Source organism: Exophiala aquamarina, assembly GCF_000709125.1.
Source record: "Exophiala aquamarina CBS 119918 chromosome Unknown aczIA-supercont1.2, whole genome shotgun sequence".
Lineage (NCBI taxonomy): Eukaryota > Fungi > Ascomycota > Eurotiomycetes > Chaetothyriales > Herpotrichiellaceae > Exophiala > Exophiala aquamarina.
The window spans coordinates 3,659,577-3,685,795 of NW_013550586.1; the positions used below are offsets into that span (position 1 = coordinate 3,659,577).

Sequence of the window (26,219 nt, forward strand, 5' to 3'; positions counted from 1 at the left end):
GCGTATCAAAAGTGTATGGGGGCATTGTCATCCAACCCCGACAATGAGTGTGGATTGCGATAGCGCACGTTGTGTTGGCAACCTTGGGGATATTGGAGCACAATATCATAGGTCTCGAGGAAGTTGCCGACTTCGTCAAATGCGTGAAGAGGCCCGTAGAAAATGCAAAAGAAGCCGGCAGAAATGGTGGGGCGTGTAGCCTTCTCTTTGGCCTTGTCCTTGGGCACCGGAACCTCTTTGGCGATACAGCGGAGTTGCACCCACACTTTTGGCTGTTGGCGGAGAAGCAGATGATGTTGCACATTGGAGGGGCCAATGACCCGACCGGCGATCTGTCCGCCTGGAGGTATACCGTGCCATCGCTAGCCAATTGCATGCCCTCGAGAACATGAATCTTCGCCTGAGTGGTCGGCAATGGGGGGTTGGAGACGAGAGTCACTAGGATACCCTCTCCGCTACCAATATAAGGCAAACACATGTTTAGCACGCGCCCTCCAACCAGAAACTGGCGGGAGCGGGAGGGGAAGCGGAACTCACCATGCCAAAGCAGACTTCTTTCCGTGGTGTTGAAGTCTAGTGCTCCTGCTGCAGCAATTGCATCGGAGGAGTCCTCGATTGCAAAAATGGAGTTTAATGCATCGTCTTCATAGTCCTTGGTCCATGCTGGTGCATACTCGAAGGGGTTTGGATGACTCTGTCCCAGACCGTGTGCCCTGCTGTCTGGAGACGGCGACTGCTCACCGACAAAGATCGACGCCAGGCTGTCATAGGGTAGAGGGTCTGTGGGCGGCTGGAGTAGAACACCCTCAGGGCCTTGCTCGATGGTCGCAAAAATGGGGCTGTTCGCGGTCGGGTTAAGGTTTTGTCTTTTACGAGGACGTGGATCAGGTTCGTGGGGAGATTGGGTGACGGGCGGTGTCAGCAACTGGCTCCCACCGCACAAGCCAGGTTGCAGGTACTCGTGCCGCAGGGTGCTGCTCGAATAGGCCGGGGAGACGGGACTGAGAGGAAGGCGGATAGGATGGTGCTGGTGCGGGTGCGGGTGCGGGTGCGGGTGCGGGTGCGGTCGTCGCGGGGTCACCGAGTGGCACCAGCGTGATTAGCAACCAGGACAGCGGCTGGTTCAAGATTGAAGGGAGGGTAACAGGAAGTCAGATACCAGGTGCGGAGCCCATACTTGTTTGATGGCTAACGCCTGCTCAGGTGCCACGCGCTGGTCGGCATTGACATGCCAACGACGGCGACGATGATGGTCGTCGACGGGTCGAGAACATGAAAGTGGAAGACCATCTGGCGGAGGAGAAGTTTGCACTCAGCGAGCGCAGCCAGAACATGATGGTCAGAGATCGTGCTGTCCGACCTGTCTTGTTCCTGCCGCGCCGTCAGGTCGCCGCCGAGGATGCAGCAGTCTTAAACCAGTTGCTCGCAGCCTACAAGCGAATCGGCCTGAAGTTACCGACCTTGGACTTATCCAACGCCTTGAAAGCCCATCTCGACTGCCAGCAAGCCCTGGCTGTTATCTATAGCGATATATTGGAGTTCCACACTTGAGCATGCCGTTTCGTTAGAAGGCGTGGTGAGCATGTTGTTCTACATGAGGACAGGTGACCCGTGGCTGACCACTCAAATGCAGGATGGATTCTTCTTTTGCCCCCAGCATGGGATAGTTTCGACAGACGGTTGCGGCTCATCCTAGACAATCTCACGGTGCATGGGCAGCTCGCAGGTGAAGAGCAGATCGCTTCTCGGCTCATCAAGGCCCGGGAAGAGCGTGAGCGACGGCACAACGAGATAGAGAGGGAAGACGAAGAAAAATCAATCATTGAACGCCACAATGTGCGTACGTGGCCCGAAACTTCCAAGTTAGATCAGGAGCATGAATTGTATGATCTTGTTAGTCGATGCCATCAGGGAAGTTGTGACTGGGTTTACGACAATTCGAAGATTGAATCTTGGTTTCAGCAAGGTCCCGATCACAGTGTTCTGTGGCTCAAGGGAAAGCCAGGGTCCGGTATGTTCAAGCGCATTGTCGTGTCAGCGCACGGATTTGGCTTGCTAATACTGCAAGCGCTCTCCTCTATGCAAAAGCGTCCTATGCTCAAAAATCATTGAGAAATTTCAAATCTCGAGGGAGACTACCATACTGTACTTCCTCTGCGCCGAAACACAACCTGAGTCAAAGTATTGATATCTAGTTAGGATCTCCTCACCATTTCTCGACGGCTCCGCACAAGGTCTAGCATCGACCTGAGCCAGGAGCGCGTCGCCATCGAGTCGGCTATTTCATCCTTTGTTCACGCCACGATTGCACAGAGCCCCCTCCTCTGTGATACAGAAAGCATTGACAAGAAGGTCATAGACAGGATTGAGCAGACCTTGTTAAGCATGGCCGATGGTAAGCAAAAACACCATGTTACACGCTGGTCGGTGGCATGCTGAGGTTAATACAAGGCATGTTCCTCTGGGTCCGTCTGGTCGTCTCAACAATCGAAAATGCATACACAGTGGAACAAATGCTTCAGGCCCTCGACAGAATCCCCCGGGGGCTGGAAGATTTGGTAGTCGCAGAAAACTTGAGCTATCGTCTGCTAACTCTAAAACTAGCTATAACAAGCTCTTCGAGCGGTTCAAAACGTTGAATGACAGCACAAACAGGGACATATGGTCTCATATTTTCCAATGGCTGGCGTATACCAGCGGGCCCTTGAAACGATTTGAAGTTCAAGATGCTGTGTCGCTGCGTTCCGGAAACACAATCATAAATGAGTCCACTAGGGTTTTGGACAACGTCTTTAAACTGTGCAAGCCCTTGATAGAACATGGTGCCAGTGATACAGCTCGTTTCGTTCATGTATCTGTGAAAGAGTTGAGTTTTCTTTGATTAGAGAAGACGAGCCCTGACCTGGAAACCAGTTATCTGCTCAACCAGTAGTATCCTATGCCTCTGTGGAGTTACTAAGTGATACATATATTGGAATAAGGCTTTCCTGAGCGCCAACAGCGCCTGTTTTACAACTTGCGTTAACAACTCCTGTCTTGCTCTGTTGTTAAACAAGCCGTCTCAGAGTGCTCGGAGCCTCCTTGCATGTGGTCTAGAACGCAATTGTATAGAGATTTATATAGAGAGTCGTTCCTGCAAGCATCGTTGCGGCGGCCAACCAATCTACAATTCATTCTACAGACTGAATCCAACAACATAGAATTTGTCTTCGCTTAACGATACTGAATTCAGGCAATGGTATCTTGGAAGCAATCATTGGAATCTAGTGGTTCAAAGTCCTCTCCTTCAACGCATGATAGAGTTGATTGCTAGCAAGGTCCTCTGCCTGTGCTGTTCAGAAATCTTTGCGTCCCGTTAGATACCAAACTATAGCTGCACTCTGACTAGGTGTCGAGGCTGTGTGATCACGTACACAACATTGAACAAGTGTAAGATTGGGCCTCGCCTTCCAGTCCAGACTTGTTTGGCAAGCTTCTCTTGACCAGCACTAGAGCCACTTCCAGTCCAGGAAACTAGGAGACTGAGAAAGATCTCAGAAATACCCTCACGAAAGGACGCGAAGTTCTGACCACCGTATATAGTGTTCCGCTCTCACTTTGCTCGTTTCAAGTCCACCTGGAGTTAGTGGTTGTTAGATACTAACTTGTGTTCTCATCCGTCTTGGTAATACTGAATCGCTCTCCCAAAGACACTATATTACCCCAGTCTCCAAGTCCGTTGTTCTTGCAACGGCTCCACTAACAGGTTGAAGACGTCGTCTGGCGGCATTTCAAGGAAATACTCAGGAGACTGTTCGACAGAAGTAATACAGCAGCATATTGCCCAGTGCTTCCAAGTCGTAGTACGGTTTTCTAGTGCAGATTCGAGTCAGCTGGCCTCTTTTGTATTCCTGGATACCATTGACATGGCTGAGCCAAGGCTTGGCTACTCGAAGACCGATGAGGTTGTGGCCTCTGCCAGGGGCCAAAACACATGGACGCGGGAATTCGGTATGACCACTGTGACTTACCATAACCGGAGGGTTGCCTAAGTAGCAAAGCCAAGGAGAAAACAGGTGAAGGCAATGGCATCGGTCATAGAGATCGCCATGCCCTCAATGGTTGTCTGGGTCAAACATTCTACCTACGATTGGTGTCTTTCACCGTCGATGATCCAGCTTCACAAATAACAAGACGATGAAGCAGCGCAGTCGGTAGGACGTCTTGAGGCAAAGAAGACTAGTCCCTGCCAAATGCCAGCCAGGTGTCGAAAATAGCCACGTTGAGGCACGGAGAGGGCCGGGAATTTGCAGGACTACAGAAGTTAAGCAAGAAAAGATTGCATTCATGTAAAATTAGTATGAAGAGTTGGAGAAGCAACCCAGGGTAGCGAAACCATAGACCGTCCGGATTTATTGCATTACACGGGATTGAGGCTGTCACATGTGCGAGTATATATTTGTACAACGAGAAAATACTGTAATTCTTTGTCGAAATGACGACACGGACATTCTTAGCATGAATAGTTTAAGGGTAGAATCTCAGTTTCCCATACTGAGGGCCCGCGTTCGAGGTTGGTACCATCAAACAGAATCGAGTGTTGCAAAACTCTTACAAGACATGTAGTCGCGGTTCATGCAAGCTTATTTGTTTTTTTGCTCATTAATTGGCAATGTACCACTTTTCAACCATAAAACTGAGATCTCGAGTCTCAAATCCTGTATTTGTGTGCCCCTACGCTTCGAGTCGTCCTTTCTTCAGAAGCGGGGTGGAACAAAGCCGTGTTGGCTTCCTCAAACGCCATATGGGGAGGGGCATATCATGTGACAAAAATCATCGGTTTTCCACGTGATTTGTCCTGGAACCTTCTCCCCAGTGGCATGCGGTCATTCACTTACATATTGCGACTTCCGCCTGACACAGTCCCACGCCACTGCTTTCTACCGATCATCTACTCCCTATCTTCCTCTTCTTGCGTTCCATCTTTCGGTTCAGAAGAACCCCATCGCATCAACTCATACATTCTTTCGCTATGACTTCCACCACCAAGTATCAACCCGCGCCGCAACGCGACTCTCTCGATGAGCCCCAAACTTTCACTCAAGCACCACCTAGTTATCAGACCGCGGGTCCCAGTACGAATGAAGGAGGCTATGGAACTCCCCGCTCTGAGGACGACAACCTCCCTGATGACTTCAAGGTGCGTAGTATTTCCCCATGATTCTGTAACTTTCAACGCTGGCACTGACGAGGATGAGCAGTTTGGTGGCTCGGTCGCTGAAGCAACTCTCGACATCCGAATGTCCTTCATCCGGAAGGTCTACAGTATCCTGACCGTCCAACTACTTCTCACGGCTGGCCTGTCGTCTCTATCTTTCTTCTCCGATGACTATCGCACCTGGATCCAGTCAAATAGTTGGATGATGTGGGTGTCCCTGTTCGGAGCGATTGGCTTCATGCTCCTCACATATTGGAAACGCAAATCATATCCAACCAACATGCTCTTCCTAGCTGGATTCACAGGCCTTGAAGCATACAGTATCAGCGTCATTACATCTTTCTACGAAAGCCGCATCGTCCTACAAGCATTGATCCTCACGGTCGGCATTTTCATTGGCCTGACTCTTTTCGCTTGTCAAACCAAGTACGACTTCACAAGCTGGATGCCATACCTTTTTGGTGCCTTGTGGGTTCTCATCATTTTTGGATTCATGGCCGCTTTCTTTCCTGGCGGAAAGACCATCGAGCTGGTCTATGGCGTGGTTGCTGCACTGATCTTCAGTGGCTACATCCTTGTGGACACACAGTTGGTGATGCGACATTATCACGTTGAGGAAGAGATCGCCGCCAGCATCAGTCTCTATCTCGATATCCTGAATCTGTTCCTCGCCATCCTCCGAATTCTGAACAGCCAGAACAACAACTAGATCAGACACCGGTTTAGCGACTATGAAATAGGCTACGAAAGGTTTGGAGCAGAAGAAGCCCCTCGTGACGCGAAGTCCTGCACTTACTTACCCTGTGTCTTCGGATCACCCTGCGAGGATTATCTCAGGGGACGCGCTTACACAGTTCACTCCTTTTTCAAGGGATATGATCGATTGTTTCAAATTCGTTCTCAACATACTGTATAATGCAGTTCTGCGGCTCAGGCGCAGGACATCAGGGCCGGCAAAGAATGTCTATTTGGATGTATGTCAGGGCTTATGGGGGTGCTGACCCACGAGTTCATAGGTGCCTTGCGAAAGAAGCTTGTAATGGAGCTTGGCTAGAGCGATAATCCTCAACGTACTTCTTCACCCGGATACTGTCTCTCCTCAAACTCGATTGGTGTTCTCAATTTGCTTAATCGTCTAACGTAGAAAAGCATTAGGATCAGGTGGGGCGTAGTGAAGGACAATGTCTCTTTACGAAATTTTACTTCGTATGGTGTAAATGCTTGGCTGGACTTCTACATGCTACTGTAGCCGTATAACTCTGGAGGAAATAATTCAGGGCGACCCGTACGATGGATGATTGCTTTCATGGCCTTGCCTTTCCCCGCAAGATATGTGAGATGCCGCCCTCGGTCACCCTCGGCCCCGGACAAAATACTCGGCCTAGACAACAAGAAGACCCAATCATAGGAAAACGTTTTCCTCGGGTGCGGCTTCAATGCAACCGGGTTTTTTGTCACTGTGCAATATAATAGGTATATGATTAGGGTCTCATGTGCTGGCCGTTTCTTTGTTTCTCGAGTGATACATCTTCTCTTTATTCGGAGGCGCTACAAAATGGCACTAGATCCTCAGGGCAAGACAGCAATTGTAACAGGTGCGGGCTCAGGTACGAATGGTTGTAAATCGCTCTGTTGCATACACTGCTAACAGAAATGATCGATTAGGCATCAATCTGGAATTCGCGCGGCTACTCCTTCGGCATGGTGCGAATGTCCTGTTTGCAGACATTGCCCTTCGGCCAGAGGCCCAAGCACTGATTAATCAGTATCAATCAAAACCAAAGGCGGCGTTCCAAAAGACCGACGTCACCTCGTGGACTGATCTCGAGAACATGTTCAAGGCTGCCGAGAAGCAATTCGGCTCCATCGACATTGTCTGCCCTGGCGCTGGAGTGTTTGAGCCTCCCTGGTCGAACTTCTGGCATCCGCCTGGAAGCGCTGAGTCCAAGGATGACCGGTTCGGCGACAGGTACCGCTCGATCGATATTAATTTAACACATCCAATCCGGGTTACCCAACTTGCGATCTCGCATTTCCTCGGCTCTTCGCCACCAGCGAGTCCGTCCAACCCAAAGTCCATTGTCCATATCGCCAGCGTTGCCGGACAAACTGCTTCGCTCCCATTTCCAATGTACCATGCAGCGAAGCATGGAGTCCAAGCTCTGGTGCGTTGCATGGAGTCACTCGAACAGTCTCACGGCATACGAGTCACGGCGGTAGAGCCTGGAGTGGTGAAGACTCCTTTGTTCACCGAGCACCCAGAGAAATTGAAGGCGGTGGACCGGGAAAAGGACGCGTGGGTCACTCCTGAAAAAGTTGCGGAGGTTATGCTGGCATGTGTCAAAGATCAAAGCATAGCTATGTACCCAGAAGGAGAGGCGGGAGTGGACGGCGAGGCTATTTCCATCCACGGAGGGTCTTGTCTTGAGGTGCTGACGAGGAGAGTGCGCGACGTTCCCATGTTCAACAATGTTGGGCCCTTAGCTGGCGGTGAGCCGGGAGGAAGTGCTAGTAACGTGGCTGGCTTTTACAGTGATGTCCAAGCCTTGCTGCAACCTGGATGGGGACAATGATATCTCACTAAGGAGTCAACTAAGCAGTAGAGTGATATCGGCTCAGCCCAGACGATAGATCAGGCCATTCTCAGGAAAGATTATGAAGAGGGACCCTGGCTTCAAACAACTCCCAAAACTGGAGGGGCAGATGTTATGCCACCAGCAGGTATTGACCTGCGGGTGTACAGTGCCCAGGGAGAGATCAATTATATCGGTAAAAAGAGGACTCGCAGTGCCTGGGTAACCATTTTCGACACATTTCGGCGCCAGTTTAACACCTTTTGCGCAAGAAGAATCACGTTGACTGGGTGCTGACGTGGCGGCTGATAATCTCGGCTTCGCTCACTCATTCACTCACCCAATCAGTCGATCAATCTTACCATGCAAGACACAGAACCCTCTGCGAATATCACCTCGATCTCCTTACCCGCCTCTGCCGTCTTGAACTTCCAATATTGCACCTTGCAACCTCGAGTCTCCTCCCTGTCCACCTGACTACCGGCAAGCTGAAACTATGCCTTCGGAAGGGTCACTTTTGTGACGCCAGGAAGACCGATGGGGCCCTTCCAGCGCTGAGCTATTCAGCGCCTACAATATATAGATAGATTATATCCACTCTGAACTGACCTACACCGATTAACATATTCGTCGTTGGGGAAAGGGAGCATGGCCGCATTAATCGGGCACGTGAGGGAGCACGCGAGAGCATCGGGCGAGCATGAAGGAGTGGGGGAGGAGTAATAATTACGGGAGGGAGACCCCGTTTACTTCCCTGAGGGCGGTAAGTTAATACTAAGCTACTCTGTATATCCTTTGCCCAAGACTGCAGGGCGAGGACGGGGCCAAGATAATCAACCATAGGCGCGGTCGGGGAAGGAGGCTTTCAAGCACCGATTGACTACCATTCCCTTTCTTCCCTGGAAGGTCTATCTAACACTAGAAGTCCCGAAGAGAACCCTATAATAAAACTAAAATAGCCTAAAGTAGACGCTAGGATACAGTAAAGCCTAAGAATACCGAAGTATAGTAAACTCCTCGAACGCCTTAAGCAGTCTCTCTTCAGGAATCTAAAGTCAACCCAGGAAGTGCCGAAATAATTAAATAGTTTAGTAGCCCAAATAGGGATGTAATAGGAATCTATTTCTAAACTTTTAAAACTAAAATAACCTTTTTGAGGGATTCTACAGGAGACCGTGATATACAGGTATAGAGGATACAGCCCAAAAAGGCTCCTACTTAGCATTTTCAGGGTCCAACGGAGGCCTATCATCGACAACCTTGTCCCTCCCTTTCTATCTGCCATTTAAAGACTTATGATTATAATTCTCTCCATCAGTTCTCTTCTCCGCGCTCTCTCTTCTCTCCTTAGGGAGTCAGGATGCGAGGCGGCTCCGAAAAATCACCATACATATAGTTTACTGTATTGTGGCTAGCCGGAGATCTTCAGACAGGTCACCAATCTACTTTCTTTTCCCTAGAGCTTACCCAGGAAACCGGGATCGGTCTGTAGATTTCATTCACAGGTACTGACGGGACGGACGCGCGGGGCATGTTCGCAGGAACTGTCCTTACTTACACATTGCCTACCGAGGCCATCCAGTCCAAGCCTTCCAGGTGATTCGTGTTAGATGGGTTTATCTGATTGCCCCTTACAATTGCGCGTAGGGATACGCGACAGGAGCCGTACAATTGGCAGAACAGCCCATTCTGGTGGTCTGCGCACCAGGCACACATGGGTCCTAGAAAGGCTGCTGGTAGGGCAGAAGTGAGCAGAGATTCGCCCTTGGGCTCTGGTCACTTCTGCAACACCGGCATACAAGCGGTAAGGCTGCCATCGTAAAGGGGCCTGGGCTGCGGGCCATGCAGACTTGACCTGGGATGTGGTGGTCAAGCGGCAACCTACTCGTTAGAGCTTTCGACTGGAAGTCGAACGCAGCCCATCCGAAGTTTTCCTTGATCTTGTGGCAGCATGAAAATTGGGAGATGACGACGTGGCGAGCTCTCTGGATCATCCTTGGCCTGACGTTTGCCATTGATAGTCGCCCAAGCCCGGCCTGAGTGCCCTACTTCCAGCGTTGGCTTTCACATGGGCCTCCATGGAAGCTAGAATTCACTCCGTTTCAGACACAATGGTAGAACGATGCATGCCGAGTTTACCTGCCGATCATTTGCGTTGGAACTTGAGCAAGTTACTACTCCGTAGGCGGGGGAGTGATGGTAATGGCCACGACTTTATGGTGTTGGAGTCAGAGTTTCGTTTCGTTTTCAGCATCACCAAGCGGTACACTCGGAGGAATCTTAACATCTCCTTGGTGGCTTTGTCCGAATCGGGCCGCTTGTCCGTTGGCTTAACTTCTATTGGTCAGCTAAGGTTGAGCCTTTTGTCGTTCAACAAGGGTCCCGGCAGTCCGTGCCCGTTTGCCAGGAGCAGTACGAGGACTTCAGCTGAGCCTTTTGTGCTTTTCGCTGCACAGAATTGAAATTTTTGCCATCAACCCCGTTTTACAAGTTGGCCTGCCGCCCGTTGGTGACGAGTCGGCACCTTTTCGGGCCTTCCCTCGCTTGTTTAAAACCACGTCAATACCCTTGTGGATCTTCATTAAACTTCAAATCCGGGCTTCCGTTCACATCCGCCTTATTCTTAGGAACTGCTAAGTACCAGGTGCTGGGAGAGAGGTAAGATTGCCATAACTGCAAGTAGACAACTTTGAGTGGGGAACACCCGACGAATCGCCGACGAATCGCAAACACAGGCTTGCACGTGTTCTGCGTTGGGGAGGACGAACATGAATATGTACATACACATTGAACGTCTGTCTCTTCACAGTAGTGTGACGATTTCTGGCTCCACCAAGAATCCGACAGGCGGCGAGTGCAAGTCAATATTGATGATTAGGAGCTTGGACCGATTTGCTCGTATGCTCAAGCCACGAGAACGCCAAAGACCAGATGAAATTGAGCACCAATGTGGTTCGGTTCCAACTTATGGGATCTGCTTTCTGATCAGAACTACCGCTTTCCAGCCAAAGGAACGGCTGATTCTAGACCGAGAAGAGATTTAGGGCCGGTGATGATGTGTACCGGGACAGTGGCTAGTAGATACGCTCAACACTCACCGTGGACTCCTTGGTGATATGGAGCACCTCATAGTCGCGCCATCTAGATGCGTCGAGGTGCTCGTTAGGTTGTCAGTTGCAGTCCATCTGATACTGAGGACAGGCGGCGTGCGTGGTTTGATGGTGCGTGCTGGTGGAGTCTGATCCATCCAAACAACCTTACGCATTAGTGAGCATTTCAAATAAGGTGGATTTTGGCATCGCATAAAATGATAGACATGGATGCAGGTGAGCCGTGGAGTTGGACAGAGAAGTGTGGTATGCAAATGGCCCGTGCGAGCAATCACGACCCGACGGATACCTGCTTCCAACGTCGATTCATTCAAAATCCTTTGGGCTCGACTCGTAGTTTCTCGTAATAGCCATGGACGACGGTTTCCGCCCAGCTAATTCTGAAATGGGTCTACATAAGTCCACCTTGACGGTATGTCGTGCTGGTCTCCGCCCAGTCCAGACGGGGTCGCAGTCGATGGATATATCGGCACCTCGATGCAGGGCGACGATTCCTGAAATAAACTCGGTTCCAGCGTCTTAGAGCTTCCGTCCTCTTTCCGGTTCTTCAAGCTTCCTCTGCACCAGCTTCGCGCATCTTCTCTCCTTTTTCAACATTTCTACCGAGCAGCCTTCCGGGAAGCCGAGGGAAGGCTTCTTGACCACAAATCTGGACTCAGTATCGTCGTTGCTATCTGCACAGTGCCTGTGCCCGCCTGCTCCTCAACAAGCACCATCCATCTATCTCATCTGCCCACTCTATTCGGACTCTGCCATGCGTTGATGCGTTGGATGTCCGAACGACAGGGCTGCGGCTACGACCCAGCTCACCAGGAAATCCCACCAAACCATTCACCAATGGCAGCCCAGCCATCCAGCCATCCAGCCTTCGCTTTGCCTGCCTAAGTAGGGATCATATGCTTTCACAAGTCTCCAACTACCTGAGCTCGCGATGAGACTCATCTTGCGGCTCCTTCTCACGCTATTGGACTCCAGAGTCGACAAACAAGATATGAAAAAGATAGTGGAGCTTGATATGATCAGGGTGATTCTGATTGGTACTATGGAGGGTCGTCTCCAACGAAGCAAGTCATGAGAGTGCTTCACTCACCCAGCGATGGTACATAGGCCAACATACCGACGCCTGACAAGTGACAGTGATACAGCCTGCGCCCGTGCTCTATTGTGTCATTGCCTCCTAAGTGCAAGGGTGGCGTTTCTTCGCCTTTTGGTGACTGCGACTTTTTCCGATCCCCTCAGCTAACCTTCATCCTGCCATGCTGCACAATGTGTTCGATAGTGACTCCATACCACAGTCCGACATGGGACCAGTCCAGCTTCTTGTCGGTTACTTTGGGAAGGTATTGCGCTGTGGACTCAGGATCCTCTGGGCTTCGGCCCGTCCTTGATGGGCTCGAGAGGCTTTGTAGGGGAGGGCGAAGTCCTAGTCGGATCCGACTTGATCTGACCGACCGTGTCGGCTCGTTCTTGAAGGGAGAATATCCTGTTACCTAATTACGTCGTGTACATCAGCTTTCGATCTCTAACAAGGTTGCGGACATGGCGTGGATGAGCCACTCAAGGCTTTTCACACCAGAAGAATCCGACAAGGAATGTGTTCATACGCTCTCTGGATGGTGACTTCACACCGACTGGAGGCACTCCATGGTGGATTTGGATAGGATCAAATGTGTCCGAATCTGGACGCAAGTGGTCAATGCTACATGAGGGAACTAGGACACTTTGCGTACAGTTGATGTACCGGCGGGAGGGGCGTGCCGTAAGTCCATTGCACCCCGGCTTGAAAGCCATGTTTGGAATGCTAACTGTGCAAGTTAGGGCGATTGGTGTTGGAATCGTCGGCGAGGGATCTGGTATGTTGGAAGAAGGCCAGAGAGTGTGGGATAATGCAATCATGTTGGTTGGACAGCGTGCTCGTTAAGGGAGAAGGACACCGAGATTTTGAGAGGAGTGGCTGGCTAACGGTAGTGGAGAAATTGAGAAATTCATCAGAGACGGTGCGATCGGTGTGGCAGGATAGACTTGGAGGGAGTGGGTTCGCACTCGGATATGGAGCGGATGGGTAGGATGGACAAGACGCTACATTGCGACGTCTCGCTCACGATAGTCGCACCGACCTGGAACGAGGCGGCCGGCCACCCAAAACACCAGCTACTAGTAACAACGGTGAGTTCTCCCACTATCAAGGACCTAATACATACCAGTGGTGGCCGTCGAGGTTGAGGTTCATGTTGGTTGAAACCAAACCATCGCCTGCCAGGAGACACGAGAGAAGTTCCATGGTACAGAAACAACGACTTGAACACCAAACGAATTGCATGACCGATACCGACACGGTAGGTACGGGTAGTGAGTGCGTGTGTTGCAATACTGCTAGTACGATTTGCTCCCGTCCAAGTCCTTGTAACTTGGGTTGGCCGTTTGCTCGATGGGCTGCGCACCGCAGATGCTCTGCTCTGGGACTGGACTTCCAGCAGTCACTGTGCTGGAGACTTGAGTTCTTCACCGTGGACCGTGGGAGGGCATCTTGTCTCGCACTGGTAATGCTGCCCATCTTGGGCGGGCAGGATTCGAAAAGAATTCAATGCAAGTGCTTCTTGACCACTGCACTGCATGCCCGCAAGCCAGGGTTACGAGATCCCGGCACTAGCAGCTCCTGGGCCTGGTGGCTGAGAACTTTCCAGGCATGTTATGAAAGTGCTACTAGTAATACACCACCACGGCAGCCAGAGCCCGAAGGGACGGACGGGAATTTGCTTGGTGAACAAGACTCGGACTCGGGAGGCATTGAGGTGAGGGGTTCAGGTGGATGGCGATGTTAGTGGCACCTTCCAGGGTTACTGATGCCAGCTGATGCCAGCTGATGCCAGGAGTCACTGGTGCAGTGGTTGGGCAGATGCCAGTGCCAGTGCAGGTGCAGGCGCAGGCGCAGGCGCAAGTGCAAGTGTCAACAGGCTGGTTGGCAATCGGCGTCAAGTTCAAGTTGTGGAGTCCGATCACGAGCACGAGTAGCGAGTGCCGCTGGCGGTCAGCTTAAAACTCAACTGCGCTCCTTGTTCATCTTCGACCTCTTCTCACCACGGCAGTGCGCTCATCGGCCGTGCAAGTCAACCTTTCTTCAACTCCCGTGGTTTACCTTGACGCGAAGACCTCCATTCGGACCTAACAATGCCGCCTTTACCTCGCACCAAATCTCAGTGGGTGGCACTGAAGCCGATAATCTACCACTTGTACATCTCCGAACACATGACACTTCATCAAGTCCTCGAAGTTCTTTCACGCGAGTCCGAGATTCGAATTTCGTGCGTTCCTTGGACCGCATCTCATGCTGAACCTTTCTTACTTCATCTAGACCTGCATCGCTCAAACGGAAGATTAAGGAATGGGGAATGAGGAAGAACTGCACAAATGAAGAGATGGCTCACATCCTCCACATAGTGAGCAAGGAGAGCCCAGCATTGATTTCCAAGCGACAGTCGGACAAGCTGTTGGATTTTCGAGTCAATGTCAATGGACAATCGAAAAATGTCCGCCTGTCACAAATCAAGCGCTATCGGAGGCGCCGCTACGCATCTAGACAAAGCGACTATCTTGGAGAGAATCCAACCATCCAGCGGTATGTACAAGGAGATACAGCTGACTCGCAATCATGCCTACCCCTTACTCCGATCGGCAATGATCACGTCGACTGGTCTGGCAATCCAGGCAGCACTGATGAATCTTCACAGGTGCTGCCAGCCTTGCAACTTGCCGAGCCGTGCCATCCGCTAGAGTCCTCTTTCTACGAGCTGGACTTTTCCCTTGGATCGCACTTTTCCTCTTCCGACTGGTCGTTCTTTGGACCCAAACCAGCAGAATTAGACTTGCCCGAGCCGTGGTTTGATACTGTCCCAAGTCTAGACTGTGGTTCTGATGGATTTATTAGGCGGCTACGCCGTACTCTTGGCAGTCCTGGTGTTGCTACTGATGCTGCGTGCGAGCATCAACAGAAATTCTTTGCGTGTCCTTACGCAGCCAGCACCAACAACCGTATCTCGCCTTCAAGAAGAGTTGAAACCAAGTGTTCAGCAATTAAACTGCAGACGATCTCTTCATTGATGTATATTTCACTGCTCCACAGCGGTCTCCCTCATACTAATCTTGACGTCCAGGCATCATCTATTCAAGGTTCATGTCTACCCAGATCATTTTTGCCAGCGCTGTTTTGAAGTTTTTCTCGATGCTAGTCAGCTGAGCTCTCACAAGGCTAAATGCGACAAGCCCAGGAAAGTTAACCCTTTCCGCGATAGCATGTCACCCGAGGAAAACCGACTCATCAGGCTTTTGGTGAGCAACCGACGCCCAGAAGAAGCATGGTTTGCAATCTTTGGAGTCTTGTTCCCAACACACCCTGGACCGATCTCGCCCTGTAAGTGGTAGTCGACATTCCTGTTTGTGTTGCTCTCTTCAAAATCAGCTTTCTAACGGAACTCAGATGCGGGCAACAGCAGTTTCGCGAGCATTGATGAGTTGCTTGCGCTCTTGATGCAACAACTCCACGGCCAGTTGCAACTCATTTTCAGTGAGAAATTGAACACATCTATGATTATGGATGGCGCTACCAAAGCACGCCTGGAGGAGATCCACAATTCTACGATCCTTGAAGCATTTTCAACTCTGGGATCTGACTGCATGAGGCATTCAGTTCACTCAGATTTGCATTGTCCCTCAACACAGAAGGCAGTGCAACTGGCCACTTCAACACCACTCCACATGGGCGGTCTGAACTTTTCACATCATGCATACTCAGTATTGCAAAGCCAGGCCGATTTCGACGCACTGATTCCAGGTCTCGAGCAGCCATTCGAACCTCTGGGCTGCGACGCAGCGGACGCTCTGTTGCTCACACAATTCTCTAGCTGGCATCCCAGTTCATGGTAGTGACTTGGTACCGCACATGACCCAAGTCCTCTTCACAGATATCAAAGAGCTTCTCGATATGCTGAACCCCCTTCTTACTTAGTTCTGATTGTACCTGACCAGGTCTGTCGGCACCTGTCGAGCTTCGAGTGGCTGGTCTTCGGACTCCCAACGACGCAAGAAAGTCGATTTCGACCACTTGGTTTCCGCCCGTCGCTTGTTAAGTGAGCAGAAATAGGCGCAAGCATGGGTCATGGAGATTCCAAGTATTGGTTTAGGTTATCGTGCTATTCAGCTGAGACGCCCCTGCATCCAAGCATATCTGCCTCTGCAAACCACTCCTTAGGGTCAATTCATGCTTTGATACCTCGTTCGTTCTCATGGACAATGTGCATCATGCCGGCTGACCATTGCAAATATTCCTTGTCATCACTTCGCCCATGCGTGGATCCCGGAATGACATCAAATAAAATCGAAGCTATTTCTGATGGTGCCTCTTTCATGGGTTTTGGGTTGGAGAATTTCCAGATGCATGGATACTGGGACGCCTCTCATTCCGGACAGGGCTGCGGGTGCTTGAACCATGAGCTAACCAACGGTCCAGTCGTTTCTGCAAGACATTGGTCGCTGCCCAACACGCCAACAAATCCCTCTATTGGTCGCCTTCCTGCAAAACCCAGGCCATTGCACGAGCACTGCCCATTCCAATACTCCATGCATCATGCTCACTGCCCTAACTTAGTGCTCGATTCAAGCCCTCAGACAAGGCATTTTCTACGCCCAAATTGCTAGTCATTCAAGGATGCTTGACAACAGTTGCGCCCGGTAGCAAAAGACGCCTTTGGGCAAACTCGAGGCTAAATCTTTCGCTCGACTCTCTAAGACTTGAAGTATGCCCACCGATCCTAGTGGGATCGCTGAAGCTTTACTTTCCTGCTGGGAGTCCGCCAACGCAACAGAATACTGCCATTTGCTCGGGGAAGGAAATTATGAAGGGATGGAGCTTGCTAGCGCAGGTGTCTCACTCACAGCATTTGTTGGGATTACGGACAAATTGCTAGATCTTCACCATCAGTTCAAACACGCCCGAGATGAGCTGGAACTTGCAGGCTTGCGGATTGAACAACTTTCTATCAATCTCGACCTGCTCCAGAAAGTAGACGAAGACCTCTTGTCCACGGATGAACCACAATCCAGACTCCGGGACAACCTCAAAGAGACTATTGTCAATGGGATAAAATCTATTGCCGTCATCCAGAACCGCCTTCCTAAGGCAATCACAAAATCACGCAAGAGAAATCGCATCCGCTGGGTTTTACTGGATCGGATTACTTACGGTGAATTGATGACCGAAGTGATGCGAACAGAAAATTCCATCAATACTGCCTTGCACCTTATTCAATGGCTGACCAGGTCGGCGCCAACCCTCAATACCTCTCATGGCGATGAATGTACCTCTTTGCGACATCTTGAGAGAGACGAGCAGCTGGGATCGAACCCAATAGCAATTTTGGAACGTAGACAAACATGCGAACCAACGGTACCAGAAGACACTTTCGAACGAACGTCTGTATGTGAAGGAGACTCTGCGATGGCAATCGACCATCGTCACAGCGTGCCGAGAAGACCTTGGTCAGTGACAAGCAACTATTTCTGGGACTTGTGCAATCTTACTTTGATGAGTGCGTCTGCTGGCCTGTTTCACCGCAACGCCTATGTATGCTCTGTCCAACTGGATTTTCTCGCCCGAATCAGTCTCAAAATCAACCTCATATTACAGTCGCGAGCTTGGAACACAGGTTTTAGATTTCCCTTTCCGGCCACGATCACCCTGACATCGCTCATACCGACAGACAGTCCATTCATGACAGCATGTAGTGATGGCGACATATCCAAGATACGTGCATTGCTCCAATGTGGACTGGCTTCCCCAATCGATATGACTGACAAAGGCGAGACCCCTCTCTCTCGAGCAATCGAAAATGGTCACATATCAGCCGTCAAGGTACTGCTTGAGAGTGGCGCGGATGTGAATGAACCGTTTGGACAGAAACACACATCTGCACTCTGTTGGGCAATAAAACACCGACACTTGGATATCTGCAGACTGTTAATACAGCGTGGAGCTTCTTATCACCACTTAACAATGCACGGCTGGTCCGCATTATTTTACTTGTGGCCTGGCACTGAGGAGCGGCATCCATTATCTTCAGATCTTATCAACTTGTTGCGTAACGAGGGTGATTTTTCATTCCTCCACCAAGGCATCATCGATGCTCATAGTTGGGGACTAATCCATCGTGCGTCGATATTCGGCAAACCATCGGATCTTGAGTTACTGATGGCAGCAGGTGTGGATCCTTTCCAGCCCATAGGAAATCTGGGTTGGACGACTATACATAACGTCGTGGACTACGGCGTACATGACAATTTCCTAGTGCTATTTCCGGCATATACTCAGAAATACGGTGTTAACCCGGCTCGCGACTTGCACGATTCGCGAGGGTGGTCCTTGTTACATATAGCAATTGCATCAATCCAATTCAATCGAGGTCACAGGCAAATCATCAGGAGCTTGCTTGAGCTTGGAGCAAACCCGCATGCGCAGACGGAGCTCATCACGGAGGATAATCTAGAGAGCCTTCGAGGCAGCCGATGCTCGTCTTTGCAACTGGCACTGGCATTTGGCAAAGACAGACATCTTGAGTTGCTGAGCGCTATCAACGATTCCATGCAGATGGACAGCGAAGATGACTCTCCTGATGAAGGACAAGATATCTGGCACGATTCTGTTGAGGTTGTGACGGGAGAAACGGAGGGAGACAAGCTGCCTTGATTCTGAAAGCAATCAGCTAAGGGGATCAAGGTCTGAAAGGTTGCCATGGCTGTAATCCATTACGAGTTCTTCCTGAATTCTTTGCCTGTTAGTGTCGATCGATGTCGTTCCCTGATGCATAATAACCTCGATCTCACCGAGTCAACGAGTTTTCTTGTGAAAAAATGTCGATTTCGCAATTGACTATTAGTATTCTAGCGGCATAGTCCGCAGAGAATGATTCGTTTGCGAAGGATTGTTCTCACTTGTGTGTTCCAGTGATAGACTATATGCACATGTCCTGATTAACCTTCAAGCAGTTGCTCTTACTCATGACCCTCGCCAGGCTTATCCTTGTTGGATGACATACATAGTATCCAATTGTGCTCAGCAGTGCAACCCTAGCCCGACTGTTAGACCCTAGTGTAGAGTTCTAGTATTTCTACGGAACATTAGCTCCTCCTTCTCACCCGACAATATCTTAAAATATGCAGCTGTTAATACTTAGTACTATTTTAGTTATAGAGTGCCTAACACTTTATCATCAACGGTATTAAGTACTAGTAGAGGATGCTGTATTTAGTTAAGCAATACTACTAAAGGGAGTAGATGGGGGTGCTCAAAGATCTGGCGATGGAAGAGCTCAAGACCATCTACTTACTACGCTTTCTGCAACGCTTTTATGGCGATAGACCAGCTACCTATTGAGGGATAAGGGGTTTTTCTTGACTATCAACGGATGAGTATAAGGCTGGCCTCTACCCCCTAGAAGACTTCTATACACCTAAATGCTGCTGGAGCCAATGTACAGCGGCATTCTTCGCGCGCTCCAGACCCTTCTTCTGGACCAGGTTGTTTGGATCCCCCCGAGTGGCGAAGCCGTGCTCCAAGCCTGGGAAGTACTGATAGTCATATTCGACACCAAGGGTGGGAATAACTTTGTTTGAGTAGTCTTTCAATTCTTGCGAGTAAGTAAAGTCGTTCTCGGGAGCGATGATCTGGATTGGAACCGAAATGGCATCAATCTCAGATTCTTCCAGCATGCCTGGATGAGCAATAATGGCAGCATCGATGAGGTTGTTCCCTAGATCGGCAGGTCAATATTCTGCTCTCGTAAATGGCGACTCATCTGTGGTCTGGTGTGAAACTAACCTTTCCCAGCAAGCTGCAAGGTTCCCCAACCGCCATAACAGAACCCAATAGCACCGAGTTTCTTGTATCCGATGTTCTGCTTCAATGCTTTGGCGGCTGCGAAGATCTCTGGACCGCGTTTATCCTTGCCGTGACGACCAAGAAACGCACCAAAGTCGAAGGCGGCCTGTTTCTCGGGGCTGTCCAGTGTCTCTGGTGTGACTACTTCACCGCTAAAGCTATTGATAGAGTTAGTCACCCCTATCCCAGGGTCCGTCAAATGGCATTGGTAAGACTCACAAGTCAGGAATATAAACAGTCACTCCAGCCTCGTTGGCATAGTGGTCTGCTAATAGGCGAGCATTTGTAAACGTCCAGCCAAAGATATCGTGGATATACAGCACAGCTGCTTCTTTATTCGATCCGGTCACGTACGTGTTGAAGCCGGCAAGCTCGATTTCCTTTCCGGTCGGCTTACCATCCCAGTTGAAGCCTGATATGCAACATTTTGACAATGCCATCTTGACGCTATGAAGATAAGATCCCTGCGTGGTCAAACCGGTCTCAAATTTTAAAGTAGGCCCTTTCACCGCAGACTAGGCTCATGGGTAAAGAAAACGAAGGTATTTAGGTTTTTGGCAGCTTCCTTCATGACCCCTCCAATTCGTAGTTCCGCCGTCTACCGTAAGGACTAGTACGTATTCGAGGTGCCCCTCCTAGGCGTCCAACTGATTCAGTATGAGCACTCGGAGCTCTATCTTTTACCGACAATTAACCTCAGCGGGGTTGTAAGATCCGAAAGGCCCCGGGACTTTTCAGATTCAAGATCGGCTTAACACAATGCGTCTTGAGAATCCAAATGCAGGACCCTTTATCCTCTCAAACGGCCGTCCTGCGCTATCCCTTCCGCGGATAGGTGGGTGCTCCTTTTTCTTGGCACTTTTCTACCTTATAAGTTACAACTAGAATAACGAAAAAAATAATTAAGATGCCGACTTGCTATACGGAGTAGTAAACCAGCAATCGAAATATCCTAATGTGGATAGGTGGCAAGTCGGAAAAGTTGTACGTGCAGGGCAGGTGGCTCTGGGCTCGTGCTGGGGGCCGGGAGGCTCCTTCCGTTCAGCTCTTCCCCTGCCCTGCCCTGCGCTTGCCGTGTGACCTACAGTAATTATGTTTGACCACCGAAATTCTCCATTCTCCAGTCTGACTGCGAATTGCTCTTCAACATTCTGGTGACTTGTTTCTCATTCATCACCCATCTCATCCCATCTCCTCTCATCGAATTTGTTCGCATATACCCATTCTTATTTTAATTCTGCATGTAGTCGTTACGAGGAAGTCATGATACAGCAGCGCCCTTAGCCACATACCACACAACTGCCATTGGGATCTCCTTGATTCACTTTCCAACATGGCATCCGGTTCATCATCTAGCCGGCCAAATTCACGAGTCCGACGGTACGTGCCATTCAAAGGTTGGCAGGTATATCGCTAACAATGGTTATTAGACAGCCTCATACTTCTACTCGAAATAAACGCGCTCTCATCGGAACCGTCGGTCAGGCATCATGGGCCAGCAGTGTCATCAATCTCTTGAACACAATCGTTGGCGCGGGAGTCCTAGCTATGCCCCTTGCTATGTCGCATATGGGTATACTGTTGGGAACCATCGTTATACTATGGGCTGGCTTAACAGCTGGCTTTGGGCTATACCTACAAACACGCTGCGCCGCCTACCTTGAGCGCGGCTCCTCCAGTTTCTTCGCCCTTTCTCAGATTACCTACCCTAATGCGGCAGTGATATTCGACGCAGCTATTTCCATCAAATGCTTTGGGGTTGGTGTCAGTTATCTGATCATCATTGGAGACTTGATGCCCAAAGTGGTTCGGGGTTTCGCCGACGAAGACAGTCTTGCTCCTTTTATGTTCGATCGACATTTCTGGGTGACCGCTTTCATGCTGGTCGTGATCCCCTTCTCCTTCTTGCGCCGCTTGGACTCTTTAAAATATACGTCGGTGATTGCGCTGATATCAATTGGTTATTTGGTCATCTTGGTCGTCTATCATTTTGCGGCACACGACACGCTCCCTGAAGAGGGATATAAAACGCCATTACGAGTCTTCAAATGGGCCGGTATAGTGCCCGCGCTATCCTCTTTTCCTGTCATCGTCTTCGCCTATACCTGCCATCAGAACATGTTCAGCATTCTAAATGAGATTAAAGACAATTCTCACTTCAGAACAGCTGGAGTGGCCACAGCTTCCATTGGAACTGCTGCATCAATTTACGTCCTCGTCGCAATTACCGGGTATCTCTCTTTTGGTAACGAGGTTTCGGGTAACATCGTCGAAAACTATGCCCCTATGCCAGCCACAACCATCGGACAGGCCATGATTGTTATTCTTGTCATGTTTTCGTATCCTCTGCAGGTTCATCCATGCCGTGCCAGTGTCGATGCAGTCCTCAAATGGCGACCGAGTGACAAGCTCAAGGCAAAGCTTCGCTCTACATCTGGGACACCCTCTTTGGAATCGAGTCCACCACGCAATATTCCCCTCCTCCAACCAAGTCGGCAGCGCAATACGGAAATGGGCGAGACGCGGTTTGCTGCTATAACGACACTGATCATTATTCTGAGCTACCTGGTGGCAATGACGGTATCCAGTCTTGATAAAGTCCTGGCATACGTCGGCTCTACAGGCAGTACTTCCATTTCGTTTATTCTCCCGGGGTTGTTTTATTACAAGATCTCCTCACCCGACTCACCCCTTCATCAACAACTTTTGAAGGAAGAAGACGATTATGAGTACGGTGATGAAGGGGGACGAAAATCAGATGACGGGGATGACGAAGATGAAAACAATGAAAACCTGCGCGAGAGTCAGACATTACTCGCAAATTCAGGATTTTTGAGTGTCAGTGGTGCGAGTATATTGAAGAGAACGAGAAACTTCCGGCGGAAATTGTTGAGAAGGCTAAGTCTTGCGCTTGCGATCTATGGCATGATTGTCATGGTGACTTGCTTAGTCACAAACTCAGTGTTTCTCGCCGCTCATTGAAGCAATTTCAACTGGGGACAGAGATATGGAAGTCACCGATCACGAAGACACTAGACTACGCTACGAAATGCTCAGAGCTAGATGTCACGGGGCATAATTCGAACCACGTGGCTTGCAATGACGATCAGATGTCGGTTACCAAGCTCATATAAGAATGACCGGGTCCGGCTCCTTTGTCGGTCTGTCCAGGAGGTTCAAGGCAAAAAGAAGGGCTGGCGGAAGCGCGACTTTGTGGACTTAGATGATTGGCATATCGCACACTGTCACTACTTTCGGCGCAGAGCACATGAAGGCCACGCCCTTCTGCGGCCATTCACCTGAAATCAGTTTATGTCGATTTAATTCTCATTGGAACGGAGGAGCCGTGACAAGGCGGCGACTCTGCTTCCCAACAAGCATGATCATGGCGACTGATAGCTAAGCGCTTCCGAGAATTTAAGAGTAAGGCGTTGCTGGCGTTTTTTCCACCACGGCTGTACACTTGTGCCATTGTATAGCAGGCCAACAAGAGAGCAGTCTGTCCGTTTACTACTACAAATGAGGGATAATTGCGGCCCATCATCAGCCATGAATAATGATGGTAGGATTTTAGACTAATTCCAGACGAAGTGTCTTGGAAATTTCACTAGATGTCTATATTTCTGTCTGATCTATGCACCTGGCTCCCATCCTCATGGTATCCTCTCCCAGAGGCAAAAGTGAGCCGGAACCTTTTTGGAACTTTGAAAGGTAGGTGCTCGTATGACGCAGATCTCCCGGCTGGTCTGAGCGGTATCTGTTGGCCCCACGATCCCACCACGATCATGGGTGGTGAGTAGCATTTTACTCTTTTGCCTCCTCCAAGATAATTTTCCGATAACGAGACTAGGCCCGAAACAGGATCCTATCCGGAGGCCATGTCGGAAGTAGACGAGCATAAATGGATGGGTGTGCAGCAGAGCCCATCACATCCAGAGCATTCGAGACAACAGCAAAGGAATTCCAATTCCATTGAAACCATAATCAATTGTTTCCTATATCTGGGGTTTTCCTTTTTTTTTTTTCTCTTGTACTTTCACGATATGAAACAAGCGCTCCTCTCAGCATGGCGGCGCGCGGCGTCTACCATGACCAAGGAAGCCGGTGACATCAGCTCGGTGTTCCCGTCGCTGTCTGGCAAGCCGGCTGAGCCGCTGCCACCGCGGTTCGCAGAGATCAAGAAGTCTCTGGTCAATGGCAACGAGGCCGCCGTCGCGGATTCCTGGAAGCGCCTGCTGGCCAGTCTGCGAGGGGAGATCGAGGAGATTCGGGCGAAGGGCAGCAGTGTTAGTGCATCCATCCCCTGACCGATGCATGAGTTCTCTTCCGGACCTTGTCGACGCGGTCTTCCGCTGGATCTATTGTTGTCTATTGTATCTATCTGTTGTGCATATATCGGCTTGTCTTCCATTCCCTGACTTTCGCTTTCGCACGCAGGTAGAAAGCATACTGACGTGCAGCGATCCAGGTGATACCGAGCATGGAGTTCGAGGACATTCTGGCAGGCAAAGTCCCACAGACAAGCCTCGACGCGGTGCGGCACCGCGGCACGGCGGTGATCCGCAACGTGCTTCCGCGGCAGCAGGCCCTGGATCTGAAGCAGCAGGCGCGGGAGTACATCGCGGCGAATCGCGACAAGGTCAAGGCGTTCCCGGCCGACGATCCGGCCGTGTATGAGTTGTACTGGACGCCGTCGCAGGTCGAGGCGCGCGCGCACCCGAATATGCTGAAGGCGCAGTCCTTCATGGCGTCGTTCTGGCACTCGTCGGACCCGAGCTCGGAGATCTCGACGGCGTATCCGCTCTCGTACGCGGATCGATTCCGGATCCGGAGACCTGGCGACGCCAAGTTCGCGCTGGGCCCGCACACGGACGGCGGCAGCGTCGAGAGGTGGGAAGATCCCGAGTACTCGCGCGTGTATCAGGCGATTTTCCAGGGCCGCTGGGAGCGGTATGATCCGTTCGATGCGCGGCACCGCATCACGGCCAACATGGACCTGTACAATGGCGCGGGTGCGTGCAGCATGTTTCGCTTGTTCCAGGGCTGGCTGTCCATGTCCTCGACGGGGCCAGGAGAGGGGACGCTGAAAGTCTGTCCGTTGCTCCAGCACGCCACGGCGTACTTGCTGTTGAGGCCTTTCTTCGACCTCAACACCGGAAAACCGAACATGGAGGCGGTTCTCCCCAACTCGGTGCCGGGGGCTTGCCAGGAATACAATCCTCTGACTCACCCGGACCTTGAACTCGAGACCACAATGGTCAGTATGCCGCAGGTCGAACCTGGTGACTACGTTGCGTGGCACTGTGATACGATTCACGCGGTGGACAAGGAGCATAAGGGAAGCGGGGATAGCAGTGTCATGTACATACCTGCCTGTGCAATGACGAAGTCCAACCTGGAGTTTCTGGCCAGGCAGCGTTCAAGTGCGTTGAGATATAGCCCTCCACCGGATTTTCCAGGCGCTGGTGGCGATGGAGAATTCGGCTTCACAAAGGCGATGGACTGGAATGGGCTCAATCAAGAAGGGAAAAGGGCCATGGGAATGGGCAGTCGATATTGGGAGATCCGACAGGGTATGAGCCCAGGCGAACAGAAAGTCATTGCGGAAGGCAACAGGGCTTTGTTTGGATGAATGGATCCTGAGGAGAAGTTTGGCAGTTTCCAATCCTCTCGGTTTCGAATCTCTCATATCTCATGAGCAGAGGTTCCGGTGAAATGGCCTTTCTTACCTGATCGGAATCGGTTGTTGGAGTTCACTCGGCCATATGGACGAGAAAGCTTGAAGCAGATCGTCCCAATAGCGGAGAGTCCATTCCGGGCTCCTGTCTGGGTCGTCGGGCCCCTGTCCTTACTCAACAAAAATCCATGTAATCCTGGAAATCGATGTGTCCGCGCTGAGGCTGACTGGGTATTGAGACAATGACACATGCCGGTGAGTCGTGGTGAGGACCGGAGCCCCGAAGCCTTGTGTTGATTGCTCAGCCTTAGGACTTGGTACTTGAAAAATTGCAGGCTTCATTTCGGTCACTGTGAGTTTGTCAAGGACAGTAGGTCGAGGCTGCTGGGATCAAGCCAAAAGGAACCGAGAGCTTTCCCTCCTGCAGTGCTGCAGCGAAAAGGAGCAAAAGAAAGGGAGAAAGCCAGGATCAGCGAGTAATGTTTTCCCAGGGCCCAGGGCAATTTGTGGGACGGTATGCTGGTGACCGTAGGAGAGAGAGGGGTGAAAAAGACATTGTTCTCCCAAGGGGCCTGGGCCTATTCCTGGTTTCCAATGGGAAAGCGGAATTTCCGAAGAAAGCGCGTCATTATCCGTAATAAAAATGGCTTGTGGTTATTGGAAGCCCTGTTAATGTGTAGCTAGCGACTTCCAAAAGGTGCAAAGCCTCCATTGTGGGTAGGCCGTAGTAATATCC

At 50.6% G+C, this 26,219-nt stretch overlaps 8 protein-coding genes across 8 annotated transcripts; 7 read left to right on the forward strand and 1 right to left on the reverse strand.

Moving 5' to 3' along the window:
• Window positions 1-1,272: 1,272 nt before the first annotated feature.
• Window positions 1,273-2,639, forward strand: A1O9_03135 (uncharacterized protein; the record flags this gene model as incomplete). The annotated part of the gene is made up of 5 exons (XM_013408703.1): window positions 1,273-1,515; window positions 1,720-1,840; window positions 1,899-2,011; window positions 2,200-2,395; window positions 2,452-2,639. The coding sequence occupies 5 exons, from the start codon at window positions 1,273-1,275 to the stop codon at window positions 2,637-2,639; spliced, it is 861 nt and encodes a 286-aa protein (XP_013264157.1).
• A 2,372-nt stretch (window positions 2,640-5,011) lies between these two features.
• On the forward strand, window positions 5,012-5,906 carry A1O9_03136 (uncharacterized protein; the record flags this gene model as incomplete). Its single annotated transcript, XM_013408704.1, has 2 exons — window positions 5,012-5,179; window positions 5,241-5,906. 2 exons carry the CDS (start codon window positions 5,012-5,014, stop codon window positions 5,904-5,906), a joined length of 834 nt encoding a protein of 277 aa, XP_013264158.1.
• An 846-nt stretch (window positions 5,907-6,752) lies between these two features.
• A1O9_03137 (3-hydroxybutyrate dehydrogenase) lies at window positions 6,753-7,770 on the forward strand (the record flags this gene model as incomplete). Its single annotated transcript, XM_013408705.1, has 2 exons — window positions 6,753-6,804; window positions 6,863-7,770. The coding sequence occupies 2 exons, from the start codon at window positions 6,753-6,755 to the stop codon at window positions 7,768-7,770; spliced, it is 960 nt and encodes a 319-aa protein (XP_013264159.1).
• A 6,278-nt stretch (window positions 7,771-14,048) lies between these two features.
• A1O9_03138 (uncharacterized protein) lies at window positions 14,049-15,800 on the forward strand (the record flags this gene model as incomplete). The annotated part of the gene is made up of 4 exons (XM_013408706.1): window positions 14,049-14,182; window positions 14,233-14,979; window positions 15,032-15,288; window positions 15,355-15,800. The coding sequence occupies 4 exons, from the start codon at window positions 14,049-14,051 to the stop codon at window positions 15,798-15,800; spliced, it is 1,584 nt and encodes a 527-aa protein (XP_013264160.1).
• An 871-nt stretch (window positions 15,801-16,671) lies between these two features.
• Window positions 16,672-18,615, forward strand: A1O9_03139 (uncharacterized protein; the record flags this gene model as incomplete). Its single annotated transcript, XM_013408707.1, has 1 exon — window positions 16,672-18,615. One exon carries the CDS (start codon window positions 16,672-16,674, stop codon window positions 18,613-18,615), a length of 1,944 nt encoding a protein of 647 aa, XP_013264161.1.
• Window positions 18,616-19,370: 755 nt separating this feature from the next.
• A1O9_03140 (uncharacterized protein) lies at window positions 19,371-20,246 on the reverse strand (the record flags this gene model as incomplete). Its single annotated transcript, XM_013408708.1, has 3 exons — window positions 19,371-19,678; window positions 19,747-19,964; window positions 20,026-20,246. The coding sequence occupies 3 exons, from the start codon at window positions 20,244-20,246 to the stop codon at window positions 19,371-19,373; spliced, it is 747 nt and encodes a 248-aa protein (XP_013264162.1).
• Window positions 20,247-21,225: 979 nt separating this feature from the next.
• A1O9_03141 (uncharacterized protein) lies at window positions 21,226-22,788 on the forward strand (the record flags this gene model as incomplete). The annotated part of the gene is made up of 1 exon (XM_013408709.1): window positions 21,226-22,788. The coding sequence occupies one exon, from the start codon at window positions 21,226-21,228 to the stop codon at window positions 22,786-22,788; it is 1,563 nt and encodes a 520-aa protein (XP_013264163.1).
• A 1,061-nt stretch (window positions 22,789-23,849) lies between these two features.
• A1O9_03142 (uncharacterized protein) lies at window positions 23,850-25,438 on the forward strand (the record flags this gene model as incomplete). The annotated part of the gene is made up of 2 exons (XM_013408710.1): window positions 23,850-24,092; window positions 24,275-25,438. The coding sequence occupies 2 exons, from the start codon at window positions 23,850-23,852 to the stop codon at window positions 25,436-25,438; spliced, it is 1,407 nt and encodes a 468-aa protein (XP_013264164.1).
• Window positions 25,439-26,219: the final 781 nt, after the last annotated feature.